A 25,210-nucleotide genomic window follows, 5' to 3' on the forward strand; every position below is an offset into this window, starting at 1 on the left:
AGACAACACTTTTGAAAATAAATAACACTGATAAAAATACCTGCAACGGGAGCGAGTGGCATAGCTGGGCAGCAAACCCTGCTTTCTGCACCAAACAGCAGCCCAGCGCCAGGGAACAGGCTTCCCCAGGCCTGGCTTGCTCTCATCCCAAACGCCATGGGCATCAAGGGGGCTGGCAAGCCTCCTCTGCAGAGAGCACAGACCTGGGTCTCCTTGCCCAGACCCACCAGTGCTCACAGATGCGGCAAATAAGGTGCCACAGAGGCCACAAGCACCGAAAGCGTAATTTTATTGCCCAAAGTGGGGTTAGCAGATTGTGCAGTTGCTTTAAGAATATATTTTTTAGCAGCTTAGAGATAATTTATCCTTATGAAAGCCCGGTAACCGGTTGGATCAAACCCTGAATATGTTGCTTTAGCCAGGTTGGGAGCCTCCGTTACAACCAGGACCCCTGCTTGACCCTGCTGTCTGCCAGCCCTGGCTGCTTCCGGGAGGGGGTGTTCCTTGGGGAACCTCGATACTGGGTGCCGCGGTGACGGCTGCCATGGCGAGGGTTGCCACCATCCCCACAGCCCTTAGGGGCCAGACCTGCCAGCGTGGGGCTGCAGGCGCCCCCTGGGGACATGAACAGCCAGGTGAGGCTTGCCTGAATGCATGGGGAGAGCTGGGACTTACCTGTGTAGGTCGTCTCACCTCCCAGATTGTCTGTGCCCACGGAAGCAGCTTCTTGCACAGGGACATTTTGCACATGACAGTCCAGGAACCCAGTGTCAGGCTGGGAGCACACTGGGGTGGAAGGGTGGGACATGGGCTGCTCACACCGGAGCTTACTGGCGCCTTCCTGGTGGAGGAGTGGGATGTGAGCAGCAGATCCCCACGTCCATCTCCCCTAATTACCCCTCTCCACTCGGCTGCGGAGCCATGGCTGGCTGAGCATGGGCTCAGCCTCGTGCTCCCATCCCGGCGCTGCTGACAGCAGTGCTCCTGCTCTGAGTTGCAGGGGAAAGCACCAGCCTCCGGCTGGGCCAGAGTAGAGAAGCGCTCCTTGCTTAGTCAGCTGCGCCATTTCCAGTTCAAGGAGATAACGAAGAGGCGCAAATGCCAGATCAGCGCTGGGTTTCACCCACTCTCCATGCACATTTGCTGGGGGTGAGTGGCCAGCCCCGTCCTTGCCCTCCCCACTCTCCTCCTGCAGCAGGAAAGGCTCGGCCCAGGAACGTACAACATCAAGGACTTCCTGCAGGCGTCAAGGCCCTCCAGCCTCCGGGGGATCTGCGACACGAGGGAGCCGCGGTTCAGAGATGCCCACAGGGTATGTCACACCCTGGCATGGGAGGTGCTGGGGAACGGCGCCTGCCAGCTGCAGGACTTGGCTCCGGGCTGACTCCTCTGAAGAACAAGCCCTTTTGCAAGGGTTCGGAGCTACCTGGGGCACCATCTCTTCCTGCTGCACTGGGGACTGCCCCCCCTTGCCAAGGCTGCCCATGGCCACCCCACCTCTCCCGCAGGACTGCTTCCCTGGCCCTGGTGTGTATGGGAATCCCTACACCCGCCTCGATGAGAGGGACAAGCGCTCTGCCAGCACATGAGGGCTGATGGATAGCAGGACAGCCAGGTGTACCCTGCTGGCAGCCATGGTGAGTCCTGCTCCTTGGCCTGGGGACATGCTGGTGGGGTGGTCCCGTCCCCCACTGAGTGCAGCCCCCACCACCTTTCCCCCTGTGCCTGCAGGACAGTGGCCTAGGACCTGGCACCTACCACCTGCGGAGCAGCATGGACAAAGGGCTGCGGCATATGGGCGGCCCGAGCCCTTGCCAGCCCTTCTTGGGGAACAGGTCAAAGCCTGCTGGTGGTCGCCATCACACCTTGGAGGTGCGTTGCCCCGGGGTCCTGCACCCGGACAGGGTTCGTCAGCAAGCCGTGGCATTGGCAACACATTGCTATGAGGACAGACAGCTGCCTCGCACCAGTCCCGCTTGGATTTTGCTCTTTAACTTCCCTTGGATTCTGGAAAAACATGCCCATGCAGCTGCATTTGGGGAGCAAACAGGCTGCAAGCACCATGCAGGAGAGTGGGCTGGTGCCCATAAGCAGTGGTAGGGCTGAGCTCTTGTAGCACAGGATGGATGGGGAGGCACGAGAGACCACTGGCGGCTGGGCTTCTCATGCCACTCCCTTGTCCCAGCAGAGGAGAGGCACCGAGCTGAGCACTGGCACTGTCAAGGGTTTCGTGGATGAGCTGATGTTGAAGGAGAACAAGAAAGGCTGCTTCAGCACCCTGCCGAGGAACCCGTGCTGCCCCACGGAGAGAATCTTCTGGGCCACGCTCAGCCAGTGCCCGAGGGAGGCGGTCAGTGGGAGCATGGACATTGGCACCAGCTGGTGTCACTGGCATCCCCGGTGGTGCATTGGGTGCCTGGAATGGGGATGCATTAGGCCCTGGGTGGATGGGTGGATGGATGGATGGATGGATGGATGGATGGATGGATGGATGGATGGATGGATGGCTCTCTGACGTTGTGCATCTCTTTTTATGAGAAAACTGAAGTGTAACAGGTTTTCTTCTGTGCAGTACATGGTGGGGCCAGGCTCCTACAACCCAAAGCCCATTGAGAGATCAGTGTACTCCAGCCAAATACCATTCTGGTCATCTGCCAAGAGATTTGACAGAAGGTCCTACCGCCTCTTTACTGGCAACAAGGTGAGTGGATGGACACAGCAGTGAGAGAGGGATGCAGGAACAGTCAGGCTCTGAGCTTCCTCCATGACCACCCCCAGTCCATTACTAGCACCCCTGGGAGAGGACAAAACTCTTCTGAGCCAAAGTAAAGGTGGGCACTCCTCACCAGCTTCAGCCAGCTAAATGTTAGGTGTGCCCTCTGAATGGAGCAGGACCCCTGTAGAAGTCCTCCATTAGGTGGCCATAGAAGGGCAGACTGGCCTCAGGAGGGGCTTTTCTCTCCCCATTGATTATCGAGGAAACCTGAGCAACTTGACCAGATACCCGTCCTTTAGAGATGAGACGAGTCCCTCTCTGGGTGCTGTTGTTCTTGCCCAGCACAGGTTGCTAAAGAATGAACGGTGAATAAAGGCCCATGGCCCAACGTCCTGCCAGGTCAAGGGAAAGGTGCTCCCTGTGTACAGCAGTGTGGTGAGCACCCACCGCTGAGCACCAACCACTGAGCAGGTGCTGCCCATAGGCGGGTGAGCTTGGCTGAGCAGAGGGGCAGGAGCTCAGCAGCGATCACGTTATCTCTGCCTGCATCCTCAGGCCTTTGCCGTTTTCAAGGGATGCTCAGACAACCCTTCCCATTAGTTTTGCTCTGCATCAGCTGCAGGCAAGCGGATGCACTTCATGGATGAGGGCAGCTGAATTTGAGTCCTTTTAGGGGCCAGAAACTCCTTGTATCCTCCTGGAAAGTCATATTCTGCTACTTGAAAGCCATTTTTTCCTCTAGCAGCTTCAGCAGCACGTTGCAGAGCCAGTGCAGGTAGCAGCCCTTCCATTAGTACATGTTCCTGGAGCTGTATTCATCTTTGCAGCTTCCCCATGGAGAACCAGAACAAAGCCTAAAGTGCTCAAAGCAGACAGGGAAAGCTTTAGTTTGACACAGTCCACTTTGGCTAGGGACGAGGAGCAGGCTTCCACATAGTTTCTCTCCTTTATCCAGCTGAGTGGGGAACAGGCAACTTGAAAGAGGTCAAATTTGAAGACATCTTCGTAATTGCTGGGGAACTTTGCAGATTACATTTCAGTGAGGAGGTTGTGACACAGCAGCCCTTCACTACAGCTAGTAGTAGGCAGCTGGTGAGTGTGCTCCAGCCCGCAGAGCTAATCGACTTCTTTATGGACCGCTGCAGCAAGAACTGCTTGTGAAAGGGACTGTCCGGGCTAACACCGATTAGCGGGTCTTCTCCTCTGTCCCCCGCAATATAGGCTCAGTTTGATTAATGTGTGCCACGTGCTGTTGCATCAGTCACTGAGGCGAGCAGCTCCAGCGCTGGCACAATCTGCAATGGAGTACTCCAGCAGGGTGTACAGTGGGGTTTCCCAAACCAGGGGAACCTCACGGGCAGCTGAAAGACCCACCGGGAGCCCACAGTTCACACCACAGCGACAGACAAAACTTGGGCAGGGCCAGGAGCAATGGCAGCCAAAACCCCCAGCACATATAAAAGCCCCTGGGGAGTGCTAGTTACCAGGGAGGGCAAACAGGGCCTGATGTGGCAGTTTGTGCAGGAAGGGGGCTGAAGCTCTGCCATCACATGAGGCTTACAGGACAACCAGGTGATCAGGCGCAGTCAGCATAGGTTTATGAAAGGCAAGTCCTGCTTGACTAACCTGATCAAGATGACCCGCTTAGTGGATGAGGGAAAGGCTGTGGATGTTGCCTACCTTTACTTTAGTAAAGCCTTTGACACTGTTTCCCACAGCATTCTCCTGGAGAAATTGGCTGCTTATGGCTTGGATCAGCATACGCTTCACTGGGTAAAAAACTGTCTGGATGGCTGGGCCCGAAGAGTGGTGGTGAATAGAGTTAAATCCAGTTGGTGGCCGGTCTCAAGCACTGTTCCCCAGGGCTTAGTATTGGGGCCAGTTCTGTTTAATACCTTTATCAATGATCTGGATGAGGGGATTGAGCACGCCCTCAGTAAGTCTGCAGATGACACCAAGTTGGACAGGAGTGTTGATCTGCTTGAAGGTAGAAAGGCTCTGCAGAGTGATCTGGACAGTCTGGATCAATGGGCTGAGGCAAATGCTATCAGGTCTAGCAAGGCCAAGTGCCAGGTCCTGCACTTGGGTCACAACAACCCCATGCAGCGCTACAGGCTTTGGGATGAGTGGCTGGAAAGCTGGCTGGCAGAAAAGGACCTGGGGATGCTGGTCAACAGCCGGCTGAACATGAGCCAGCAGTGTGCCCAGGTGGCCAAGAGGGCCAACAGCATCCTGGCCTGTATCACGAATAGTGTGGCCAGCAGGAGTAGGGAGGTGATTGTGCCCCTGTACTCGGCACTGGTGAGGCCGCACCTCGAGTACTGTGAGCAGTTTTGGGTCCCTCACAACAAGAAAGACACTGAGGTGCTGGAGCGTGTCCAGAGAAGGGCAACGAAGCTGGTGAAGTGTCTGGAGAACAGGTCTTATGAGGAGCAGCTGAGGGAACTGGGGTTGTTCAGCCTGGAGAAGAGGAGGCTGAGGGGAGACCTTATCGCTCTCTACAACTACCTGAAAGGAGGTGGTAGTGAGGTGGGTGTTGGTCTCTTCTCTCAAGTAACAAGCAATAGGACAGGAGGAAATGGCCTCAGGTTGTGCTAGGGGAGGTTTACACTGGACATTAGGAAAAGCCTCTTCACTAAAAGTGTTGGAAGCACTGGAACAGGCTGCCCAGGGAAGTAGTTGAGTGACCATCCCAGGAGGTATTTAAAAGACGTGTGGATGTGGTGCTTAGGGATGTGGTTTAGGGGCGGACTTGGCAGTGCTGGGTTAACGGTTGGACTTGATGATCTTAAAGGGCTTTTCCAACCTAAACAATTCTATGATTCTATGATTTTTTGCAACTGAAGGCCTGGCCACGTGAAGGCACCACCTGGTTTTGCCCCACTTGCATCCCCCCCACTGCCTGTGGATGGGGAAGCACGAGACCTCCTCCTTCCAGAACCCTGTAGGTGTTGGTCGCTACGACATCACCAAGCATGATAAATACCCTCAGAAAATGAGATACGAGTCCCTGTACCGATGTGATGTGCAGCAGTACCTCAGCAACTTGAAGCGGGATGCCTACTTGGGGTAAACCTGACAGACAAGGGGCTGTAAGTGGTTTCACACTGGCTTACAGGAAAATCACCTTGAGCAGCCATGAGGAGTCTGAGTGCATGTTACTGACACTACAACTGATGTGAGATGGGGTGATCGTGTAGTGAAAGCACTGCATTGGGACTGAGAAACACTCTCCAGCCCCACCACAAGTTCACTCTGTGGACAAGGAGGTTGGCATTGCTCTGCCTGTCTGCTCCCAGGAAAGAGAGGAGAGCTTCGTGCTTCCTCACCACGTAGAGCTAGTGGGAATGTTTAAAGAACTACTGGCTCACCAGGCACTTCACAGATGCCAGGGTTGTTGCACCTTGTGAAATGCAATTTGCCTGCAGTGGTGGTGCGGGCAAACAGTTTCCATTGAGTTAGGGGAGGCAGCCTGGGAAGGAACTGGGAGGCAGATGGGTAATCAGGCTGGCTGAACTCATTTCCAGTGCCAGTACTGGACTGCTCAATGGCCCCGAACAAAAATCACCTCCTCAGGCTGTGCCTTGGTTTACCCATCTGAGTAAGGCAGATAGCAAGGCTCACTTTCGCCACAAAGCGCTTTGAAATTGCTAGCGTGAAAACCCAGTGAAGCAGTTAGGAACTCTACTAATGAGAGCCCTCAGGATAGCCCTCCGCCCTCACCTTTGCTTGTGGCCAAGATTAGCAAATTGCTGCGGTGGCACTACGGACTGACAGCTCTGCAAAGGTCTTTCTTGATCTCCAGAGAGTAGTTAGAAATCGGTCTTGGCTGAATATAACTTGGCAGCTTTCAGCGGGGCAGCCAGAAGTTAGCTATCCTGTGATGGCGAAAGCATAATGAAATCTGGCTTTCGACGTTGCCCAGCTTTGTTAATCCTGCTGTTCCAGTAGGAATCAAAAAAAAATCTGAACAGTGAGCAGGACTTGGAATTTAAATGCATCTCTCTGACCAAATAGCACTAGTTCCAAAAGTCACTTTTCAAGCTACAGCTATACTTTTAAGGGAATAGCTAGGCTTTTAAGAGCTCTGTTCACCTCCATGCTTGTTAAGACTTATGAGATTAATCCAGCCAATAATTTGAGTCCAATGAATCACATCCTCTTTCCACAGTGAGCGGCTCAAGCCTGTTGCTAAAAACAACTGACGTGATTTGATTTCTGCTTCACATCGTCCAGATACCTCTGAAGAGATCACTATTTTTCAAACATAAGATGGTGCTGGAAAGCCCAAATTGGTGAATAAATGGCAGACACGCCAGCAGATGAGACAGGGTAGATGAAAAGACAGCATGCTGGCATGCAAGTTGATATAGGAAACAACTAAAGTCTCATTCTATGGTAATAAAACACTCTTAGACAATCAGCAGCCTAACTTTTCTGTTGAGTAATTAATAATTTCCACCTTGGCCTTTATAAAAATGACATAGTTCAGAAGAGGATGCCAGATACTGCATGTCCTCCGAGGGAAGGTCCGCTGGCACACACAGCTCATTCTGTGTTGTTAAACACTTCCTTTCAAACAACGCTGCTTAAAGAAGTTGCACATACCTGTTACGGGCACGGTGGTACCACAGCTGAAGACCCCCAGGTCTACCAGTACAACTCAGCAGAGTTAGGTCTGAGGAAGCAGTACTGTAGCGAAGTAGAGTAGTCAGACCTTCATACCTGTCCCGTGCCATCTTTAAAGTAGCTGTGTGCAAGGATCTTCAGCACAAGCTGTAACATACAGCTTCCCTTAAATTAACAATGCTGATGTTTATCAACAGCTGGAGGGATTAGAGGAGATTTTGTGTCACCACTCCAAGTTTTGTGGCTATTAAACCTAGAGGCAACGGAAAAAGTGAAATGAAGAGAGAGCTGTGTCAGGGGTAACGAAGGATGGGCGCAAAAATGTACCGGGAGTACACTGGTTCACTTAGAGTTAACCTTTGTGAAGTCTTGTACTAGTTTAGACCGAACTGGAATAATTAAATCTAGGTGTAATTACATGTTAGTTGTGGCTGATTAAGTATGCTAATTAATCTGCAGTTATCCTTTGGTGGGGGAGATAATTGAACACAGGTAAAACTGCAGTGATTTAAGGAAATCCTGATTATTGTTCTAGTGAGGCAAGCAAAGGAGGAAGGAGGTCTCTGAAGGCAAATGCCCAAGCAGTGATGTGGGTGAGAGTAGGCTGCAGAAACACTGCTGGGTTAACGAGAGAGGACTGTGAAATGCAGCACAAGTCAGGGCCAACACAGAATGCGATTAAAGGAACACAGGGCTTTGGCACCTGAACTATGGTTTCAGTGGGCCTGAGGCATTTGGCAGCCTGGATTTCAGGAGAAAGCCCAGGAGCTTCTTCTCTGGGAAGGGATCATTGGAAGAGGATGCACCAGCGGTGACTGAGGGAGGGGCTGACTAAGCCTACAGAGCTGCTGTGAAGGCAAGGAAACAGGAGATGTGGATGTGAAGGTGCTCAGGCTGAAGAAGGCACTGAATCTTCATCCTTGCTTCTGTCGCTGCTCATTCAAACCAGGGATTAGATTTAGTAGTGTGAAGTGAGAAGCATGAAGTAGCTATCCATGTCAACAGCTGTAGCACCTAAATCCAAAATGGGGTTTTGTGCTCCTTGGACAAAATGTCACAGGGAAAGAATGAGGCAAGGGCGGGGGCAGGAATCAGGATAATTGGCATCATGAGGCTATGCGGAGTTAGTGGGGCATAACTGAGGGTTAAGGCTCAGCTATAAGGCATTTGTTTTGTACAGGTGTGTCTTGGGGCAGAGATAAGCGTAGACTCACAGACTTCAAAGACATTCCTTCAAAGCTGTTTGCAGCACCAGGGTCCTCATCTCCCAACAATGCCTCTAGTCTCTTACCCAGACAGCAGCTTTTCTCAGCAATCGCTGGGCACTTGTAGCAATACAATAAGCACAAGAAATAAGCAGAACCGTTGAAAGGTAAGTAATCATTAATTAGAAGACACCACTTTGAACAGTACGCTGGCTAGATCTTTATTTTAAACAGCCCGTACAACCAAGAATTAAGAGCAACAGCAATTATGCATGTGCATGACTGATACAGTTAACAGTACCCAATCACGTCATACAAAGTTTGCCAATAAATTAAGAGTGAAGAAAAACAAATGCAGTGCATACCTAGAGATCATCAGTACATAAGTGAAAGAAACACAGCCTAAGTAAAAGTATTTGCATATCCTCTAGCTGTTTTAACATCGCCCTTTACAAGCTAACCAACCCTGTTCTTGCTCTGTGCAGTTTATCTTACAGGCACTGGGCTTCCCTCACAGGGGCAGGAGGGCAGCCTACACCCCTAGAAACAGCGTTTGCCTTTATGTGCACTCCGAAGCCTGGAATGGTGTAGCAGACACTCCTGGATCACTGACACAGCTCCACCGCCTGCCCGGCTCCGTGGCTTGGGCAGCACTGCAGGTGCTCTGCAGCGGCTGCGTCTCCCCTGGGCAGGCTGCCCCTGCTACCCGTCCCCTGCGTGGGATTTTAAGGGGTACCTTATTTGCACACAATTTGCCCAGCACACATCACTGCGTAACAGGCCAAGCTTCTTCTTGTTACTGCTTTATCATTGGTTTCATCTGGACCACAAACATCCATCTATCAATAAATAAAATCATTGGTTTAGCACTCATATAAAAACTGCAACGCCTCCCACTGGTAACTGTTTAAAAAGTTGATGTTACCCCTGATGCAAGCCTCAAGGAAATTACTTTCTTTTCCCTCAAGCTCAGTAAGGTTTCAAGTAACAATTTTAAGTACTATGTGGACAAGACACGGGCTTGGTTTGGAACCATGTTTCTGGCTACAGGGTCAAAACACTTCCACACTTCTACACTTGATTGTATGAAGTGTGTGACTGTGCCATTCTCACCAGCGAGCAGCAGAAGGGGAACTGAACAGTACTTGCTGTTGATTTCCTGTCCAGGTGACTGAAACAGTCCTTTTACAAAGCCTATCAATCTAATCCAGCTAAAACAAAATGCAAAAATGTCACTCGAGTCAGAACCAAAGCCTGTGTGTATCAAGATTCACAACCAAAGTTCTTATCCACAGCCACTTGCTCTAACAAACCTCATATAAATAAAGCCTTGACTTCCTTCTCCTACCGGCCAGGACAGAATGGTCTGAAATAACTCAGGTCTTCCTCCAACTGAGTATTTATAAGGCACTAAAATTAAAGAACAATCAAACTCCACCCCCAAAAAAAGCAAACCAAAACAAATCCAAATAAAGTGACACACTATGAGTAAAAACTGAAATGAAAACCTGGCTATATGAAATAGCAGCATTTTTTTCAGTAGTCTATGAAGCCAGAACATTGGTATTTTGGGGCAAAAAGCCCAATGCACTGTCAGCCAATTACAAAGTACCTAAAACCTACATCCACTTACACTTTACCATCAAAATCGGTACAAATCTGATAGGCACAAGTAAAAAGCATTTTCTTCACACCTCGATGCTCATGTTTGAAAGCGAAGCCACCGTTAGGGAGTTTGACTGTCGAGCGTAACCCCAGCGGTACCGCACCGCGCACTATCATGCAGTGCTGTGCAGCTGGAAGATTCCGGTACCGCCGCCGAGCTGTCCTACAGGTTACCGACCGGAGGCAAATGACAGATATGACAATGCGTTCAGCTTTGGCACCTATTTCTGAGCCCTCCCTACCGTTTTCAAAAGTGATGTTAAATATAGCTATAGTACACAGCTGGTGTAACTCCAGCATCTTCATCCTTTCCAATTATTCTTCTTATGCTTGGAAATAGGTGAATTCGCCTATGTCACTACATTAGATACAAAGGCAAGCACTTAAGATTTCTTAAAAACAATCACTTTGATTTTGGAAAATTGGTTTTAAAGCATATGAAGAAATACTAAACATAAATTTATAAAGCAGGAATTCATACTTTTAAACATCAACAAGAGTGAGCTTATTTGGAGAGCAATAAAGCTTTTTTTTGAAGGATATACTGACTAGCTATAGGTAAATTCATCTTTCCCTGATTGCTTGATTAGATCATCCAGGCTCAGTGCCTTGCAGCTTTGCAGATTTTGTCATACACTTCTGGAAAGGCATCCTTGCAATTCATTTGCTCCCTCAGCTTGTGGTACAACGAACCATCAAACATATCCCAGAATTCCTCACGGGTCATATAGCAATCTGCATACAGCATCTGGAAACTGGGGAGGGAAAAAAAAACACACAAAAGAGACAGAGATTCAATATTAATTGTGCCACAAGATTTGAAATAGAATATTTAAAAAAAAAAAAACCAATCAGGGCACACAAATATTCAACAAAAAAACCCCATCAAACAGAGTTTTTAAAAACAAGCAAATGTAATTGCTCACATGGATTATGCTGGGACATTTGGCCAATTAGATTTTGTGGACTTAACGTTACCATGATCTCCTTCCCAAGAGGAAATAACACATAATGGTGAAAACACCAGAACACTGCTATAGTCATTTTGGTGAAGCAGAATATGGGGAAAAAAAGCAATTAAAACAACCATTGCTTTTAAAGTATGGTTCAGAACACTTCTTTAGCCATCATGGTATTGATACCTTCATTAGTTTTGCTACTACAAAGAGAAAAGCAGCAGGACTAAAACATGCATCTGAAACAGTGGTTCATGTTTAGGCATCCTAACGGTGTGCAGCCAAATCTTCTGACAACTTGTATTCTGACAACTTGCGTTCACAGAAACACAAGTCTAGAGAGAACTTCAAAAGTTCCCCCAAATCAAGAGTCTGGCTGCTTGCACTGAAAATCACACATAACCTAAATTCTCCCTGAAAAATACTTTTCTAACTGCTTTTGAAAGACTGCCTTCCTTTTTCCTCCATCCAAAACCTTTCATTTCCAGCTTCAAAAAAAAAAAGTATTTTTTCTGCATGCTTTCTTATGACCCATGGAGGTACAGTCACAACGTCTCGTATCGGCCTGCGTTACGAAATGCATTCAAGGCAGATGTAGCAATAAGTTCTTTGACTTTTTACAGTTTCTTTGAACTGGACATTGAGAATGTAACTGGGAAGGCAAAAGCCTGCCAGCTCAGACCAGGCCAAGAAGATAAATGTATAGTGTAAATGAAGCACAGTTGTAACAAAGGTCCATTTACAAAATAAATTAAACCCTTATTTAGCTGTGGACTCTTCCTTACTTTCATACTGTGTGCTCTAAAATGCAGCTAGCATCAGAGCCCAGCAGTGACACACAACTGTTACATAAAAGCTCTATTGTTGTGTGTGATTACAAAACTGTAAGATTAAGCATTTATCCATTGTTCATTTCCCAGTGACAGGTAGAGAAGAAACAAAACTTTGTTAGTAAAGAGCTTTAAATTAAAAAGCTTAATTTCAAGTTGATTAAAAAAAGCTTAGAATTAATTTTGTGTTCCTTTGTTCTCTGGCAGATCACTTACTTCAGCTAAAAGTCATTTACACTCTCCAAATCATCTCGAAGCAGACTCCCCATTGTTACTTAGCCGCACGGGATATAATCACTGTTAGACTGAGAAGTAGGTCAAAACAGAAATGTGGCTAAATTATACCGATGGTGTAAAAATACCATGTAGTTGTTTTTTGTTCCTGAGAAACAAGACTGTAACTGCTCCTCCGCTGGCACTACTACGGCAAATTAGGCTGGCACGAGTCTGTGACAGATGGTGGGCACATATCTCACGCCTACTCCGGTCCTGTGTAATAGGAATCAGGGCAGAGAAAAGGAAGCTACGGAAGTTGTGAGGGAGGAAAGACTCCCACCACTGCCCAGGGACAGCGGGGGAGAGTCAAGGCTGGCCTCCCTGTGTAAGGGCACACCAGCACAAGGTCGAGGCAGAGCTGCAGCACGTCACTGCGAGGACTGCAGGGAGCAGAACGGTCCCAAGGGCAGGCAGGGAAGCGGTCCAGACTTTAACAGCCTGTGGGATCCTTGGAGGGACTACAGCCAACTGCGGCCAAAAGAGCATTTGCTCTGCCCCTGCTCTGAACCAGCCTGGAACAAGTCAGCCTCAGTGTGCAAGCTCAGCGGCTGCCTTCCCGAGGGCTGCGCCAGCCAGCCCTGCCGAGAGCGGTCACCCACTCATGCCAACACCACTTCTGGACAGCAACTGGTTTATGTACAGTCAGCCCAGACCCGCTGAGGTCCTTCTGCACCTGGTTGCATGGATGTATTTTGCATATTGCAACAGGGAGTCTACTCCTAGGGCAGCATGGAGCTGAAAAGATGCACACGCGACCTGAAGCTACCCAGCTCCCAAATAACACCACAAGAACTTTAGTCAGTATGCTCATTTGTTTGGTTTTGCAACCAAATAATGAAAGCAAAAGCATATTTTAAAACCATAACATCAAAATTAGTAATTAAACTTAGTTTCAATTACGGTGGTTGTTAAATTATTGCAACATTAAAGTTCTGCGGGATTAAGTAACTGTGATTAAACTACATGGGTGTCAGTTTTATGGCATTATTACTGTTCTAAGGAGTAGGATCCTTACCCATGCACACTTCTTACAAACTTTTCCATTTGCCTCATTGAAGCCCTGGCTTCAAATTGTTTCCTTTTGGGCTCTCCATAAGCTCCTATATCCACGTAGAGTTCCGCTTCATCCCCTTTTGGGTGGACCATACCAGGGTTATTGGGCAATATGAAAGGACATAACCAAAGCGGGTACACCTGCAGAGGTAAAAAAACATTTTATCACTTATTTGATATAAACAATCCTTTAAGCTATCTCTTAATAAAGGTGACAAAATGAAGAGTTAAGACAATTTCTTCCCAATTTGGGATTGAAATTACACAGCTCTTCCTTTCCATTTGTCTTGCGGTGGTTCTTAGCTCCACTTTCTAATCCCCACAACACAAATGGACAGAAATGCTCAGAGTATGTGCTGTGTCCTCCCAGAATTACAACTCCTCCCCCTTATATATTTGAAATGAAAAAAAAAAAAAAAAAAAATGCACCCATTCCTGATCCCAAAGCAACACATTCTGAGGAAAAAGAACGAAGAGGTTTTTTTTCCAGGTCAGTCCAAAATTGAAATTGCCAAGTTCGTACTTCTTATATTGACTAAAATAAATTCAGAAATAAAAGCAAGAAAGGGAAATTAATTCCCACCACTGGGGTTTACTGAGACTGGCAGTCATTTCAGGTGAACAAAAAATCAGTTCAAGTTTTCCTAAGTGGTAAGATCTTTTAGAAGTGTTGGCCTCCTGCTAAAGTTTGAATCTGACTGTGGTCATTTCTTCTGTAGCCTTGCCTCACAGACTTGCAAAGTGCAGTACTCCCCAGGGTACAGTAACGACCTTTTACACCAGCAGACTATTATGTCTGTCTTAAGATCAACAGTCACAGTTCTTATCACACACGGTCCAAGATTCGCTGCATCATAAAAACAGATGCTCTTACATTAAGGTCAACATGGAAGGTTTGGATAGATTTTTCAAGGCTCTTCATTGGCACCAACATGTCCTGTACAACATGGTGTTGCTCGTACAGCTTTCGAATAGCTTCTCCTTGCGTGAGTTTTAACAGAGAGATTTTTGGAGGAACCATCCAGCCAAAGAGGTAACGGAAAATGGGGTTATTGCCGAAAGGAATGATATCCTTTAAAGAGGAAAGAAAAAAAGGTTGACTTGAGAATGCATAAGTGAATCACAAGACAATACTTCAGAATCCTCAGTGCACTATTAAGCCAGATTTTCAATAAATTTAGCTGCTGATACTTTTGCTAAACTACTATAATACAAACATGAACAAGAGAGGCCTGGACTGAACTTAGCCACACAGCCATTCCCTGAGCCTTCTCTAGTTACAACGACTGATATTTAGCCATATGAATCACAATGTACTCAGCTCCAAATACCTTCAGAGAATGAAGTTCAGAGAACAGCTATTATCTTAAAACACATAAGGAAGGAGTGCATAAGGAGCTAAACTCAAGAGCTCTTGCAGGAATAAACACATACAACATCAGTTCTTAAAAGGATTTTAAAGCTGTAAAATTTTAAGTACTTCCTGCACAGCCAACTCCTGTTTAACTTCTCTGGGAGCTGAAAGGATCTGGTATCTCACTCCAGAGATTCAAAATGTAGCAATGGTAATCTTTCAGAATGCCCAGTAAAAGTTTTGTGTAAGTGCACATCACAACAAATACATCTATGAAATACAAAGTAATGACCTTACTGTATAATCAGTATTCTGAGCTTAGGCAGGGCAAATTTTCAGCCGTAATTTCCCATTCAGGTTTTTTCTGCTGTCTGCCTTTGGAAATCACTTAGTAGCTATAAAAGCTTAACACTGAAATATGTGCTTAAGCTCTAAATTCAGAAAAGCACTAAAACGGAAATGCGGAGGTTATGATATAGCACCTTATATATACAAAAGTGCCTTTGGATTTGTTTTTCCCAAATGCAGGACTCTTAAATTTGTCATAAACTGATTTTTTTTCTGTCAGAAGCAGACAGAAACAGACAGAAGCATTGCGAAGGGGAAGAAGGTACACTGTACCTACACTGGAAAAGAGCAGAGTACCTTCCTGCAGATGTTATTTTAAATTTGGAACTGGTCTTACTTGGAGCTCCCAGAAGATACTGCGTGTATGTCTATGGTAATAATGCCTTGAGGGAATGTATTCTATTCCAGTCCTGTCAGCTTTCAAATACTTCTCCACATGCTTAAAGAACCACGGCTTGTAGTAGTTGCCAATTCTGTTTATCTACAAGAAAACACACATCCATTAGCAAACACCAACACAGGTAACAGTTACACCTTACTAGACAACATTAAATATGTCCCCAAATTCCTTCACTGTGAAGAATCAACGTTATACCCTCTGTGGCAGTTTGAATGAGACTGTCACAGGAGATCTAGGGAGCCTTCATTTCTCCACATGCATGGCTCCTTCTTACCTTTCTTGCCATTAAGGTTTAATTTAAATAAGGCTTGCTACGGCTGACCTGTTAGAAGCTGATCAAGAAACCATGAACGTGACAGAACTGCTTCCCTAAAATACCAATCTCTCAACCCATCATTAATCCAAAGTCTCATTATGGCTGAGGAAAAACATCCAGGTTGAGGTACACAGTGAATGATTAGCATGTCCCTCCTGTAAATGTCCCTGATATGTTTCAGCAATATTGACTGTATCAAAGGCTTGCTGGGAAAAGAATTACTCCGAATAACAGCAGTTTAAAACAGCACTGTTCTGGATATAAGAAAAGATTCTTCTCTTCCTCCTTAGGTACTGCAATGAAAAAGCTGTGCGCTAAATTATTTGCTAGAATAATGAAATCAGTGGGTCATTTTGTATCAACTGAAGAGATTTAGAGTACAGACTCTGTGGTAGTAACAAAGAACTGTAATTTAAAATATTCTGATGGACAGATCTAACTTTTAATCCCAAGTTAAGAGATTGGTCCAATCTTGTATGATTGTGGTTTTATACTGGCATATAGTACAGCTTCAGATAAAACTTTGTGGGTATTTTTTTTCTTTGTGAGTAACTTCCCTTTATTTACCTTGCTTTGCTCAGCATCATCAGTCAAGACTCCTGTCATGATGACTGCTTCTTCCAAAGAATACAGAAGTCCTTCCACAAAGCTATTCTCCTTTTTCTTAGATTCTTCAGTAAACTTTTCACAAATCTTCTGCAGTCCTCTCACAGGCTCGTAATGGATTTTGACATATTTCTTGGCAGGAATCATTTTTATTTCTGCTGCAACCAGGAAACCCAGAGTACCACAAGACCAAGGCACTGCATAAAATAGGTCTGAATTTTCAGTCTGCAAAAAGTATGTCATACTGAATCATATATCCATACCGATAACTGTCAATGACATTGTAAATGATAGCAAAATAACATTTTGTCTTACTGGTGAACATCTCACAAGGCTTCCATCAGCAAGAACAAGTTCATAGGCCACACAGGTGTGTTGAAAAAGTCCATATATATGGGATGAAGACTCAATGCCAGTTCCCATGATCAGGCCACCTTATCAAGAGAGCACATAACAAATCAAATGAAGCACACTCCAAAATGAAGGTGGTTTATGAGAACAAAACCCCAATTTTAAGCTTGGGGCAAGAGTTTTAAAACTATTTTAAAAAAAAAGGAAGTGCTTATAACATAAACACCACAACAGAACATAAGGTTCAACAGAGTATTTCCAGAAGCTTTAAAATAATTAAGATGTTACTGAATAAAAAGCTAATGAAAATGCAGCAAACCCAGTGAATCTCTTTTAAGCACAATGACCCTTACCTACGGTAAGATCATCAAGCTCTGGTACCACAGGAATAGTCCAGCCCATGGGATTCAGGTGTGCAGTCAACTGGCCCATGGTCACCAAAGGTTCCACACGAACAATCTAAAAAGCAAAAAAACCCCAATTCCCCCCTCCAACATTAATTAAGTGTTCAGCATTAACGACGACAAAATGCGGCTAACTGGATTGTACTTCCATCTGTTATCAGAATTCAGAGACTTGCTTTCCTAGGAGCACTACTAAAAATAGTTGAAACTGTTTAGTGATTCCTCCTCTGCCTCAACATCTTGTTGCTCAGTCCCCAAAACCATAAATCAATCTGGTCTTTTAGACTTCAGCACATAAAAGCTAAGCAATTCCATATGCTGTGATTTTGGATAGAACGATCCAAGCGCACACTGTAAAACCTGAAATTTGGTGCGGCTACTGCTACAAAAATCCTTTGTTCTTTATGGAATTTAATCTCCTCTTCAGCTACAAATACAGTAAAAAAAGCTGTAAACTTCATTATTACGAAAGCTTTCCGATTAATTTGTTACCTGTCTTTCACTGTCCACCTCCAGAACATCCATTAAGTTAATCACAATGTTCTTATGAATCTTCTTATATTTCCCAACACGAAGTGACACAGTCAACCAGCCAGGCCGGCCAGTGCACATGTATCTTTTGCTGCCTTCATTTTTCCATTCCCGAACCTGCAAGAGGTAACAGAACTGACACTGTAAGGCATACACATGTCATCAATAATGTACACCAGAAGCAATAATGTACACCAGAAGCATTTTTCCCTTGCTGTGAAAAAACCTTCAGAAATATTGTTACTTCTCTACCTGCATGTAACCTGCAAGTGACAAAGCCTGGATGTCTCTGTGTTGAGAAGTGATGCTCTGGAAGTCTCCTGCATCTGAACTAAATAAAATACCACCAAAGGGTTCTAGTTATGTAGAGGAAGCATTTCTAATACTCTGTAGATTTGGGGTTTTTTTGGAGACAGGATTCAGAAAACTAGCAAGAAACTAACAAAGAGTTTTAGAAATCCATGGGAAAACCTATACTCTAAGTGAGGTATTATCACTGGCATAAATAATCTTAGTTTTGTGAAGGCTAATGAAATAATGCCTCCTCCTTCTAAACACACAAAAAATGCTCTGAGCCTGCAAATGCACAGGCAGAGAGAAAAGCTGAGAAGTAAAACGTGTAAGCTATACATGATGCAGGAGTTTCGCAAAGCCACAGTGGTTACCACCTGGAGAACAAACATCAATTGTAGCACTTTCTTCAAAGCTCAACTGCTACTACAGCTCTGATAAAAACCCAACCCCAAACCCTCAAAGAATAACTCTGTGCATGTTAATATCCATCTGCAATGAACATAAGAGCCAAGGAAGAAAACAGACGTAGATGTGTCAGAATTACCATAAATACCAGAGAGCACAGAAATATTAAAGACATCGGCATTTCTGGGTGGAAGAAAAGTTTCACCTCCCCTTCAATCATCTCTTGGAACCAACAGTGCCGAAGCTGGATGTAAGTGGTGTTAAAATAGAGTATTAAGCCAACCATTCAAACACCAACATTTTCATGTTACACACGCCCGTGCCTAAGCCGTGTGAGGGCACAGCGAGAGCCAGAGCCCCTCTCTAAGGCCGTTCCAGCGACGGCAGCCGCACAGCCGCATCTGGACTGGCCAGATGTCGGCGCCGCAACTTCGAGAGGAGTTTCAGACAAGGGAAAAAAAAAACAAACCCAACCAAAACCCGACAGGGCCAGAAACACCCGCTGGCTTTTATCCGTTTGCTCTTTCCCTCTCCGACTGCCACAACCGCATTCAAGGCTGGATTTTGCCCCGGCTCGGGGCGGGGGGTAAGCGGGTAAGCGCCTCCCCGCCGGCAGCCCCGGTGCGCACCCAGCGGGGGCGCAGGCTGGCAAGGGGCGGGACGGGGAGGGGGGGGAAGCTCTCCTCCCGCAAAGCCGCCCCGGGGAAGGGGTCCGTCCGGGCCTCACCTGCGCCTGGATGTGGCGGACGCGCTGGGCGTGCTGCCGCGGGGCGCTGTGCAGGCGCCAGACGGCCCAGGCACGCAGCTGGTAGTAGACATCGAAGAGGATGGAGAGCGGCAGGAGGAAGAGGCAGACGAAGACCCAGCGGTGGTGCACCAGCACGGCCTCCAGCCCACGGTGCCGCACCCACAGCAGCAGCAGCAGCAGCCCCGCGCCCAGCGACCACACCGGCGACATGGCGACCGCTCCCCGCCCGCCCGCCCGCTCCTTTACGGCCGCCGGGACCCCGCCATGCCGCGCCCGCTGCTCGCGCGCTCGCCGCCCGGCCCCGCCCCTCTCCCCTCGCCCCCACGTCCCATTGGCCGCGGCCGGACTCCGCCGTGAGGCGAGGGGAGGGGAGCGGCCAATGACAGAGCTCCGAGGAGATCGGACCAGGCGCTAAAGGCGCCGATTGGCTGAGCGCTGCGGACCCCGCTCTCCCCTTATCGCCTCGGACGCCGTCCCTCCCCGGCCGGCTGCACCCCCGCCGTAGGGCGTCCGTACCCCCCTAGGGGCAGCGGTGGGCCGAGGGGAGCCCTGGGCAGGCTGGGAGGGGGGCCTGGGGCACGGTCAGACCCTCGGCCAAGCTGGGAGGGGGGGCCTGGGGCAGGGTCAGACCCCCGGCCAGGGGTAGGGACCGGTCATGAGGCGGGGGACGGGGCCTGAAGCAGGGATGGAGTGGCGTGTGGGGCAGGGGACAGGGCCTGAGGCAGGGGAGGCTCCCACCCAGTCAGGGCTGAGGGGTTATGGGGCTGGGGACAGGCCCTTGGCAGCTCTGTGGTGGAGGTGCTGTGGTGGCCAGCATCCCTTGAGTAAGGGGCTCGCCCTGATGCCTTTGTGTTGGGGATCAGGAACAAATCACCTCTCTTGTGCGCCCTAATGATGGCGTTTTGGGTACCAGTAAACCTGGCAGTGCAGGTGTCTCCTACAGAAAGTCAAATGTGCCATACGGTCCGCTTTGTAGGAGGAAGAAGGAGATAGCTGCCTCCAAAACACAGCTTGCTCTCTAAAACCCTGGCAGAAAATTCGTCTCCACAATGGAGCGGCAGGAGGGAAGTTGTATAAAGTCTATGAAGAAGATAAGGCTTTTTTTTTTTTGAGCTAAAATCCATTGTGTCCCTCAGGAGGTGTGCTGTTTGAGAGGACAGTGGCAGAGGTGCCCAGCAGGCAGTGACTGCCCCAGGAGATGCTGATAAAGCGCAGCACTGTCAGGGACCCTGGAACGGCAAGGAGTCCCAGCCGAAGCACTGCTGGGTTCAGAGAGGGACATGGTGTCAAAATGTTTTGTGAGGATGATACCGTGGTGACGCGGCACACTAAGGTGTCAGGGTGCCTCTTCCTCTGTCAGCAGGACAAATACCTTTGCCTTTGGCTGTTGCAGGATCACTGCATCGAGGTCCAGAGCTCAGCTATGGCAAGCAGCCACACCTTGGAAAAGAAGTTTCTCATGCCCTAAAAGAGGTTATTTTAACCTCTCTGAAGGAGATAAATAATTATTGTTGATCTGAGTGTGATCAAATGCAGGGCTTATTGGATAACAGTATCATTTATTGATAAAGAGATATTTGTACCTTCAGTGTAAACACTGTTTTGAAACTGCCTTTATGACGTTTATAACACTTTCTGTGTTCTGTTCTTGTTTTTGTAAGGCCCTAGGCAGCAAGAAGGGAGTAGGTGAGCTCCAACATTGCGTTGTGAAACTGTGCTTTAAAAGAGAGGAGTGAATCACCTTTGAGATTATGGTGAAATCGCCTGTGTACCTAGCGATGTCAAGCATAGAAAATACAAGAATCAGAAGGGGATGAGGGAAGGAAAGACAGATGTTTTAAATGCTGACGTTTTTCAATTTTAGTTATTTTAGGTGTGAGCAAAACATCATCCGACAATCTATGTAGGCTTAGGAAAACATCATCTGCAAATCTGGTTTGAAAAGCTGAGAGTACCTTGGTATCTTCGGTAAGACTAAAATCCCCAGTCTCTTCAATTAAATTATCATTTTAAGTGTGTTTAAGCTGTTAGTGCTTCTTAAAAAAGCAGTCCTCCTCTTCTCCTCCCTCCTGCTCCTGCCATCCTAGCCGCCCACTCATGCTGTTCTGGGCACACTGTGCAGTACAAATGCTTCTGCTGTCACTCAGTAAAAAGGTTGGGCAACTGATCTGAGTAAAGAATTAGACTGGTTTTTAAATCAGTTTTCTTCTGCCTGGATCAGCTCTTTGGTGGAGTTCACCCCACACACGCTTGTGTAGGTGGGGTGCAGGAAGCAGAGTAGGAATCTCTCACTGACTGTGCCAGAACTCCCCATCTCCTCGGTTAGAGCTCATCCCAAATCGCCCTGCCGATACTGTGTAGGACTCTGTCCATTACCAAGCAGGACTTAGGAGTAACTATGCAAAGGCTTTTGGATTAAGAAAGAATGAAAAGATGCAGCTGTTTGTCTAAGGAGACAGCTAAAAGCTGTAATAATGTACAGAGCATTTGAGCTGCAGACAAAAATAGGCTGAAAACTTCTATCTCCACAAGAAAAGTATCAAGAGGCATTCAGTGGAACCACAGAAAGGCATTGAAAAGTGTTAGAAAGCCCTTTTTTTCACCCAAGCTCATAGCCCTGGTACTGACTGCCACAGAGCTGCTGTTGAGTGCTACTAGGACGTCAAAAGGATGGGCATTTTAGTAGTAATCGTTATGAAAACTAGTCGAGAATTTTGGGAAGGCTGCAGGCCTTCTTAATTCAAGAAACAAACCAGCCTACAGTTACTAGGGGTTAGGAGGACATTTCCCTAATCACCTACCATCAGGTTTCCTGCACATTTTTCGGTGCAGAGCCGGTACCGTCAAAAATGGGATGTGGTTTCAGAGGATTCAAGGGAGGTGGTGTTCAAACTGCTGGGTGAGAAGCTTCCTCTGCTGAGAAAACCAAACTATATTCAGTCACCTTGAAGGAAAAGCCTGTTGGGGGATGTAGGCTGGAATGGGGCTTTCTGTGTGACATCGGCAGGTTGACACGTTTTGTTCTGGGTATGGTCTGAACGAGTCTTGAGACCTTTCGTACAGCCGGTAGTTGAAGAAAAATGTCAAATTTCAGCTTGAAAGAAAAAATATGGGGGACTAGTATCAGCTGTTTTATAGACTGATGATATCAGAACAACTGCCGGAATATTCCCGAGGGATGACACATACTTACATATTATTTCTGAAAGAAAAAAGTCACTTTGTGGCACAGCAGGATTTAAAGCCGGCCTGGTCTGGGCAGTGCTCTGCGCCTTTCTGAGGCAAAACAGGGCTGTACCAAGCAGGAGAAGCACAGCACATACCCCACCTGATACCTGACAGCCATGTGCTGGGATTTGGGTACCTTTACAAGGAATATGGGGAAAGGTGGTCAAACACTGCTAAACCCTTTCAATAGTGTAAATCTAAATGGAAGATACCTGGTGTCTGGTGTGGTGGTCGTACCTGTCTGAAGAGCTGGGACGTAGGAACTGGAGTGGCTCCGCGTGTCCTATCTCCACCTGGATACGCATTTACGAGGCCTGGGTGATTGCAAAAGACAGCAGAGACATTGCTACTGATGTTTGATTCGTCAGCCCGCATGCTGTACCTTAGAAACCTGTCTCTTTAGAGGGTGTATGGGAAGAATGTGTTTTGCTTCATGTTGCTCAATTGCCCAGCTTCCAGATGGCGTTGTCTTAAAGGTATTTATCAGTAGAATATCCATTGTCCAGGACCTGCTTCTCAGCTTTCCCAAATACTTCATGTGAAGAAGTAGAGATGCATGATGACTTGAGGAGGAGGAGGGCAGAGGGTTTAGTACAACAGCTGTAGCTGTGGTGGCTGTGGGAAAATCGATTGAAAAGGGACGACAGGATTATAGTTACTTTAGAAACTGCCAGGTACCTCTCAGGGAAAGTGAAACACCATCCTGAAGGCTTAGACAAGGATCTTGAGGATGATTAGGCTATTTTAGGTGTAGGTGGGCCTAATCTAATGTGGAAGGACTTGTCTAACAGCTGTGATGGGGAAGGGTCTCCAGGGGGCTGTAGCCAAGCCTGCTTAGCACACCTAGTCCTCAGGGTGATTTTGCTCTTTCTTCCTTGCCTTCCCCTTGCCCTCTCAAGGCTGCAGTCACCCTGTTTGCACTGGTGTAGAGAGAGCGCAAAGTTAATCCCAAAGTCTGAGTCAGGTACACCATGTAGCTGCACGCCTGGAAGCATGAAATTCAGCATTGGGCGAAGTGGCAAGCACTGGGCAGGGGACAACCATCACTAGATCGATATCTGGTGTTATGTGGATTGCCCGGAGGAGTGTGAGACGGGCTGAAGGCCTCGTGGTCCCAGTCCCCCATTCTCTTCACCCTGAACAAAAGGAGCCACCACCTCCCCCCATGCAGGTGTAAATTGACAGACTTTGTGGCATTAACACAGTGATTAAGATTGTCTATAGTCATCCCCACCGGCACGTATACCCTGGTGATGTAATATAAAATTTCAAGTATAAATATCACCCCAATTTCGGCCTAAAAATCAGGACAGGATCAACTCGGAACCATACCGACGACTGGATGGATTGATGAGTTCACTCCTTCTCCATCCCCCCACTTGGGACGCCGTGTGGCTAATATTATTTATTTCGACTGACACTGAGAGATATACTTTTCCTCCCTGTGTGTATTTCACATTTTCTCCTCAGGTGCATTTCTGTGCTTCCCTGAGTGTATCCTTGATTCTTGTTTGTCGCGACTTTACTGTCTCTTGTTCCACTGTATCCTTGTTATACAGGCTTGTCTATTTGCCAAGCGGCCGTGCCGACAGCAGGCAAGTTGTTATTGTTGTTAGTGTGTATGTGTGCGTATAGTGTGTGTTGTTGTTGTTATATTAGTGATAAACCTTGTGTTATACCTGTAGCTTTTAATTTATCACCAGCAATCCAAAAGAACCTGTAAATGTTGCTGTAAATAAACAATTACTATTTTGTCTCCCGATTTGTGTCTGTCACATATTCGGTGCTGGCCGCACAAGACCGGATTGACTTCCCTGTTTTCGCAACATTTATTAATTGGTGTAGTCAGCAGGATTGCCATGGATAAATTACTACAGGAACATAATTGTGCGCCACCCTCTGCGGGGATGGACTGGGCCCAGAAATTCTGGGAAGATGAGGATAAGGTAGTAGAGCGGATAAAACAGTGTAAGAGCCAGAGGAAGCTCAAATTCGGCAAAGGTAAAGGAGTTGTTTGTGCGGGTTTAGGAGCTTGTTTGTCGAGCGCGCAGAAGGAAATTAGAAGTTCCCCGGCGCCTGCAAGCGTCGCGGCTGTGGAATACGCGGCTCTGCAATCGGAGGAGGAGGCGCTCCAGGCCTCGTTGGCATTTGAAAAGGAGACGCGTGGCAAAGTGGAGTGTGGGGTCAGCGAGCTTTTAAGTGCAAATAAGCTGTTAGAGAGACAATCGGAGGTCCGGAGAATACGCTTTTGAGTAAAAATGAACTTTTAGAGAGGCTGTTGCAGCGGCAGAAAGGGAGAGGAAGTTGCAGGAGACGCTGGATAAGTTGCTTGACCGAACGGGCCACATGCAGTACCCCGACTCAGTCCAGATGTCCTGACAATGGCGCGCCCCGAATGTCCCGACATATGGGGGGAGGACAATTGGTGTGATGGTAGTGACACCGAGGAGAAAACTAACCCTATCCCAGAACCGGTTCAAGTCAGACCCTTAATTAAAACTGAAACTACCGGTGATGGAGACGGGAACGGCAATACTGTTGTACAAACGATCCCTTGGTCACCAGTCGAGCTGGATAAATTGCAGGATAAGTTTGCCAGGCATATGGGGGAATCAGAGACGGAATATGTTTGGCGAGTCTCCCTTACAGGCGGAGATAGGGTTGTATTAGGCGAAGAGGAGGCTGAAGGCTATTGTTGGGGGCCTCGGTGTATTTTTAACTACCGCTCCGGGTGACCATAATTACTCGTTAACGACGAGGGCTGCCTATTGGGCCGGTGGCATAGACCCAAAAGAGAGGGGGGAACCGGTTGTTATTAAAACTGCGGGGTTTTCGGACTTGACAGCTTCTGTGCAAAAGGCGGCATGCATACAGGCAATGTATGATAGGGATTTA

At 47.4% G+C, this 25,210-nt stretch overlaps 2 protein-coding genes across 2 annotated transcripts; one reads left to right on the forward strand and one right to left on the reverse strand.

Annotated features, from left to right (window-relative positions):
* The first annotated feature begins 1,664 nt into the window (after positions 1 to 1,664).
* Positions 1,665 to 5,789, forward strand: CIMAP2 (ciliary microtubule associated protein 2). Its single transcript, XM_086463021.1, has 6 exons — positions 1,665 to 1,670; positions 1,732 to 1,872; positions 2,189 to 2,350; positions 2,573 to 2,701; positions 3,629 to 3,808; positions 5,655 to 5,789. The coding sequence occupies exons 1-6, from the start codon at positions 1,665 to 1,667 to the stop codon at positions 5,787 to 5,789; spliced, it is 753 nt and encodes a 250-aa protein (XP_086319147.1).
* Positions 5,790 to 10,816: 5,027 nt separating this feature from the next.
* Positions 10,817 to 19,297, reverse strand: DHCR24 (24-dehydrocholesterol reductase). Its single transcript, XM_086463326.1, has 9 exons — positions 19,067 to 19,297; positions 17,602 to 17,757; positions 17,059 to 17,164; positions 16,670 to 16,788; positions 16,316 to 16,579; positions 15,370 to 15,513; positions 14,205 to 14,402; positions 13,293 to 13,471; positions 10,817 to 10,970 (listed from the first exon to the last, which is right to left on the reverse strand). Exons 1-9 carry the CDS (start codon positions 19,295 to 19,297, stop codon positions 10,817 to 10,819), a joined length of 1,551 nt encoding a protein of 516 aa, XP_086319452.1.
* Between the last annotated feature and the right edge of the window lie 5,913 nt (positions 19,298 to 25,210).

This window comes from Leptosomus discolor, chromosome 3 (genome assembly GCF_034619465.1).
Source record: "Leptosomus discolor isolate bLepDis1 chromosome 3, bLepDis1.hap2, whole genome shotgun sequence".
Taxonomy (NCBI): Eukaryota; Metazoa; Chordata; class Aves; order Leptosomiformes; family Leptosomidae; genus Leptosomus; species Leptosomus discolor.

Coding starts and splice junctions, on each gene's coding strand:
- CIMAP2 (XM_086463021.1), top strand. Junction 1,873..2,188: donor GTCGCCATCACACCTTGGAG/GTGCGTTGCCCC, acceptor TTGTCCCAGCAG/AGGAGAGGCACCGAGCTGAG. Junction 2,351..2,572: donor GCCAGTGCCCGAGGGAGGCG/GTCAGTGGGAGC, acceptor TCTTCTGTGCAG/TACATGGTGGGGCCAGGCTC.
- DHCR24 (XM_086463326.1), bottom strand. CDS start 19,297: ATGTCGCCGGTGTGGTCGCTGGGCGCGGGGCTGCTGCTGCTGCTGCTG. Junction 17,165..17,601: donor AGGTGGACAGTGAAAGACAG/GTAACAAATTAA, acceptor TTTGCTTTTTAG/ATTGTTCGTGTGGAACCTTT. Junction 16,789..17,058: donor GCTTGATGATCTTACCGTAG/GTAAGGGTCATT, acceptor TCTCTTGATAAG/GTGGCCTGATCATGGGAACT.